The 6,000-nt window shown below is 46.5% G+C and overlaps 1 protein-coding gene across 1 annotated transcript in view; it reads left to right on the top strand.

The window, feature by feature from the left end:
• The first annotated feature begins 402 nt into the window (after nt 1-402).
• Nucleotides 403-6,000, top strand: part of LOC126191265 (ejaculatory bulb-specific protein 3-like) — a 50,651-nt gene continuing 45,053 nt past the window's right edge. Inside the window, exon 1 of the mRNA XM_049932074.1 lies at nt 403-511. Within this exon, the coding sequence (XP_049788031.1) occupies nt 457-511 (55 nt within the window). The 5' untranslated portion in view covers nt 403-456. The remainder of the gene's footprint in view (nt 512-6,000) is intronic.

Genomic DNA, 6,000 nt, shown 5'->3' with positions numbered 1-6,000 from the left:
AACGCATACCAATAAATTCCAGATATACATATATGTTGTGTCCTGGTAAGATCAGAGGATATCCGCCATTATCTTCGCTAGAACTACCCTACGTCATTCGGCAAGGGCCACAGACATCTGCCGATATATATTCAGACGTTTGTACGGAAAGAGCAGTTCCTTCGCATCTGTTATCTTCTCATAAACGGGAATGCAAGCCACTAATGCAGCAAAAGTGATGCAGCCCTACTAACGTTGGCATTCTGTGGGTGGACAACTATGCTGTGATCCGTCCCATCGACATGCACGAGCCCTCTCTCGTGGCAAACAACAACAGGAATAAAAAGAATTCAGGCGCCAGGAGGAGCGAAGACAGAGAGAAGGAAGAGAGAGAGAGACTCGGCGACCCTGAACACGGCTTGCACTGGGCGCCCGCCGCGCCGCAGCCACCCACCAGTACCCCATGAGCCTTCCAGCATGCCGCTCTGCCGCCACAGCGCCGCCGCCGTCGCCGCTCTCCTCGCCGTCGCCGGTAAGGTTGCCTCCTCATCGCTAACTCGCTCTCCTCCGAGTACTTGCGCTACCGCTACACCACTCTACCTCCGCACTGAGGACAATCGAGCGACATGGACCAACGACAGAACAGCGGTAGTAACAAAAATGGTTCAAATGGCTCTGAGCACTATGTGACTTAACTTCTGAGGTCATCAGTCGCCTAGAACTTAGAACTAATTAAACCTAACTAACCTAAGGATATCACACACATCCATGCCCGAGGCAGGATTCGAACCTGCGACCGTAGCGGTCGCTCGGCTCCAGACTGTAGCGCCTAGAACCGCACGGCCACTCCGGCCGGCAGCGGTAGTAACAGGTTGACAAGTATTGCACGGAGCGATGAGGAACAGTGGCTAAGACACTACATCTACATCTACATCTACATTTATACTCCGCAAGCCACCCAACGGTGTGTGGCGGAGGGCACTTTACGTGCCACTGTCATTACCTCCCTTTTCTGTTCCAGTCGCGTATGGTTCGCGGGAAGAGCGCCTGTCTGAAAGCCTCCGTGCGCGCTCGATTACCTCTAATTTTACATTCGTGATGTCCTCGGGAGGTATAAGTAGGGGGAAGCAATATATTCGATACCTCACCCAGAAACGCACCCTCTCGAAACCTGGACAGCAAGCTTCACCGCGATGCAGAGCGCCTCTCTTGCAGAGTCGGCCACTTGAGTTTGCTAAACATCTCCGTAACGCTATCACGGTTACCAAATAACCCTGTGAGGAAACGCGCCGCTCATCTTTGGATCTTCTCTATCTCCTCCGTCAACCCGATCCCATACTGATGAGCAATACTCAAGTATAGGTCGAACGAGTGTTTTGTAAGCCACTTCCTTTGTTGATGGACTACATTTTCTAAGGACTCTCCAAATGAATCTCAACCTGGTACCCGCCTTACCAACAATTAATTTTATATGATCATTCCACTTCAAATCGTTCCGCACGCATACTCCCAGATATTTTACAGAAGTAACTGCTACCAGTGTTTGTTCCGCTATCATATAATCATACAATAAAGAATCCTTCTTCCTATGTATTCGCAATACATTACATTTGTCTATGTTAAGGGTCAGTTGCCACTCACTGCACCAAGTGTCTATCTGCTGCAGATCTTCCTGCAATTCGCTACAATTTTCTAATGCTGCAACTTCTCTGTATACTACAGCACCATCCGCGAAAAGCAGCATGGAACTTCCGACACTATCTACTAGATCATTTATATATATTGTGAAAAGCAATGGTCCCATAACACTCCCCTGTGGCACGCCAGAGGTTACTTTAACGTCTGTAGACGTCTCTCCATTGATAACAACATGCTGTGTTCTGTTTGCTAAAAACTCTTCAGTGCAGCCACACAGCTGGTCTGATATTCCGTAGGCTCTTACTTTGTTTATCAGGTGACAGTGCGGAACTGTATCGAACGCCTTCCGGAAGTCAAGGAAAATAGCATCTACCTGGGAGCCTGTATCTAATATTTTCTGGGTCTCATGATCAAATAAAGCGAGTTGGGTCTCACACGATCGCTGTTTCCTGAATCCATGTTGATTCCTACAGAGTAGATTCTGGGTTTCAAAAAACGACATGATACTCGAGCAAAAAACATGTTCTAAAATTCTACAACTACGGGGGGGAGAACTCCACCGGCAAATTTTCGAAGTGTGTTCTGAGTATTTTGGTGTACCACACCCGTGCTCTCCGATAGCTCGTTACTCGAAATATCAGCAGATGTTGACGGAATGGGCTGCGCTTCTTGTCTGGAAACAAACTTGTTCCATCCACTGACGGTATTTGCTGTCGACAGCGGTAACACTCCACTCTTCGCCTCAAAACCTGTATTCAGTACTGCTCGGTTGTGTCAGGGTCTGTCTTCTCGGCAGTTTTACCTGTACGGTAACTGAGTTACACAGCAGTGTTGATAAGTTTACTTATGAAGAGCTGCGGAAGTTCAAGATCCATTGCTTATACAACAGCTCAGCTCAGATGTTACACTTCTACTGCATTCAGTGATCCCATACAGAATTTTGTAACCCACCTGGAAGGCGGTGCGTGGGTCTGCTCCTGAAAACTGATAGGTTGGCCGAATGAAGGAAGTGTGTAGGAGCAGCAAAAGGTAATACACGTCGGTACTACAAGAAAGTAAAAGTGGTTTACTGGTGCATGAATATATACAGGGCATACATAACTTTGTAATGAGGTGCGAAGCCTTAAACCCGTCATAAGTAGAGCAAAGTATTTGAAGTGAAGCTGAAGCGAAGTGTCCCGGCTGTCTGTTTTTAAAAAATTTAAATCTAATTCGCAAATGCAAAAAAATGGCAACAGACGCTTCCTACCCCAGCAAAATGGTCCTTCCCCGATAGTCGGCCATTTGGCATATTTCTTCGCCTCTGAGGAACTAGATCTCAACGAGACATTGAACATCAGCCCCTGCGTGGCAAATACTCTTTCACTGCAGCTCCTGGTCTAGTTAGTTGAAAAACGAAAGAAAGTAGTTATCATCGTTGCCTCTAGATCAGGGGGGTCCCGGGTTCGATTCATGGCCACGTTGTAGATTTTTTTTTATTTTTATTTTTTTTGGCTCGGGTACTCGCCGTTTGTGTTGTCCTAATACTCCCATCTCCTCTTCATAACAAAGACGTGGAAATCACCGAAGAGGCGTCAAATAGAAAGAGACTAGAGCAGATGTGGTCTCCTGGCCAATGATGCCATACGATCATTTCGATTTTTTCTCTTACATAAAGTATGGAATATAACGTATGCGGAAATTACCCAAATAGCATTTCCTTGGAGGGCTGTATAATACAGCTAATATGGGGCATTTTCCTGAACACTAACTGCCTGGTGGTATGGAAAGTGTGTAGCAACTAGCGAGCGGCAACTCATACGGAGAATCGAGGTCCGTTTCCTACTTAGTAGTTATAAGATCCTGTCTCGTAAGTGTCAACCGCTTTGCTAACGATTTGGCTGGTCTGATTCAATTTTTGTATCCATTACTGATCACAATAAAGTGAAACATCCCACTACAACGATTCAACGCTGCCTGCATCTCACCTGTCAATGGTGACTAAGATGTGAAACATTATCGTGTGAATTACTATCGTGAGTGCTTGTGTAGTGTAGTGCCATGCTAGTGTGTTGCGGATGATTATAGAACTGAAAGAAAGGAACGGGATTAAAATCAGTAGCAGAAGGAAGCCACCTTTTCCCGTACAACGCCACTGAGATAAATGTCAACATCCGTCAGATGGATCACCATTACCGTCATACTCTGCCACTGGATGAGACATTGCGGAGAGGTCTGAGACATTAGTCAAGATGCTGTTGTACAGTTTTGTTATCAGAAGCGATAAGTTACTGCTTTTCCCTCTGGAGGGCGAAATACTAGTGCTGAAAACTTCTCCCATCCCCAGAATTCGAACAACTACATCTGAAACTATCACTAGCATAGTATTATGTATGCATTGTATTAGTTTCGTTTTCTTTCTCATCCTCTGCTTTTCGTAATATTTTCTCTGCTTCAGTTGTTAATGTTCCATGACATATTACTTTGTACCATGAGTGATATAGTCGTTATCCAGAAAGGTATCAGATACTACTCATGAAGTTGTCTTGCAATCACGGTGATTGTCGAGTGTTTATAATGAAAATAAAACTCTAGAGAAATAAACTGTTGGGTGTAATGCGTCCGCGGTACAAAGATACTGGAAGTTGTCGAGCGGGATGGAGAAGTGGTTAAGATTGTGGACTTACAATCACGTGCCAATGCATCGTGACCGCTGTCTACTGTGACATTGGATGCCGTCAGGTGGAGTTGCAGGCGCGTGCCGCAATAAGAAAAGTGTGCAAACGGAGGAGGAACGAATAAGGAATTACTGCAGCTACGATGCGGTCCGCAAGTGGGGAAATCCACATGACATAAGGAAGGGCAGATTGTTATATCCCGGCGTCCGAGAAATTGCATCTCGAAAACGATGAAGCTGATCGACGCTTCACGAGCCACTGATTATCTACGGAAAATGTTTGGAGAACGGTGGAATCAAGAGTAGGCGGCAAAGTGTTGCACGTCACAGCCTCACTACACAACGTTGAGGTTGGACGTTCGCCAGCTGTGTGAGTAATTCGAGGACGTGGCTAGCGCTGCGCTGCTGCCACGTGCCGATCACTGATGCAGTGAGGTTCATTGGCACTCGGTCACGATTTGCGTGTTGTTCGAGACACGAGTAACGCTGTCTGTTACGTCCTAGAACACAACCGTTCTCAATCAGCTCTTTAAAAATGCTGCATAAATTAAATAGACATTATAAAAATAGTTTTAAAGTGAGTTTCGCTGTTACTCGCAGGTGCTGATATATCTTATTAAGAGATCATCAGACTGAAAAGGTAGAAGGGCAGTGCATTGGCGGAGCTCTCATTTGTACTCAGATGAGTCATTTGAAACGGTTTCTAACGTGATTATGGCCGAACGACAGGAATTAACAGACTGTGAACGCGGAATGGTTGTTGGACTTAGACACATGAGACATTACATTTCGAAAATCGTTATGGAATTCGATATTCCAAGACCTCAGTGTCAAGAGTGTGGCGAGAACACCAAATATCAGGCATTGCCTCTCTCCATGGACAACGCGCCGACGGCTTGTACTAAACGACTGAGAGCAGAGGCGTTTGCGTTGAGTTGTCAGTGCTAACAGACGAGCAACACGGCGTGGCATAGAGGTAGGAATCAGTGTGGGACATACGACGAACGTGTCAGTTACGTTAATGGGCTATGGCAGCAGACGAACGACACGAGTGCCTTTGCTAACAACACAAAATCCCCTGCAGCGCCTCTCCTCAGCTCGTGGCCATATCGGTTCTACTCTAGACGACTGGAAAACCGTGGCCTGGTCACATGAGACCCGATTTCAGTTGGTAAGAGTTGATGGTAGGGTTCTAGTGTGGTGCAGACCCAAGAAGCCGTGGACCCGTGTTGTCAATAAGGCACCGTCCAAGCTCGCGGTGGCTCAGTAATGCTGTGGGCTGTGGTTTCAAGGAATGGACCGGGTGCTCTGGTCTAACTGAACTACCTGCAGGCCATCTGCGGCCGTCCATGGACTTCATGTTCCCAAACAACGATGGGATTTTTATGGATGACAATGCGAAATGTCACTGCGCCACAGCTGTTCGCGATTGGTTTGAAGAACTTTCTGGGCAATTCGAGCTAATTATTTGGTCACCCACATCGTCCGACATAAATCCCACCGAACATTTATGGAACATAATCGAGAGGTCAGTCCATGCACAAAATCCTGCACCGGTAACACTTTCACAATTATGGTCGGCAATATGGGTCAATATTTCTGCAGGGGATTTCCAGCGATTTGTTGAGTCCGTCCCACGTCGAGTTGCTGCACTACACAGGGCAAAAGGAAGTCCCACACTATATTAAGAGGTATCCCCTGAACTTTGTCACCTCAGTGTAGAGTGA

Source organism: Schistocerca cancellata, chromosome 6 (genome assembly GCF_023864275.1).
Source record: "Schistocerca cancellata isolate TAMUIC-IGC-003103 chromosome 6, iqSchCanc2.1, whole genome shotgun sequence".
In the NCBI taxonomy this organism is placed as follows: domain Eukaryota; kingdom Metazoa; phylum Arthropoda; class Insecta; order Orthoptera; family Acrididae; genus Schistocerca; species Schistocerca cancellata.
This window is presented reverse-complemented; position numbering and strand designations above follow the sequence as displayed.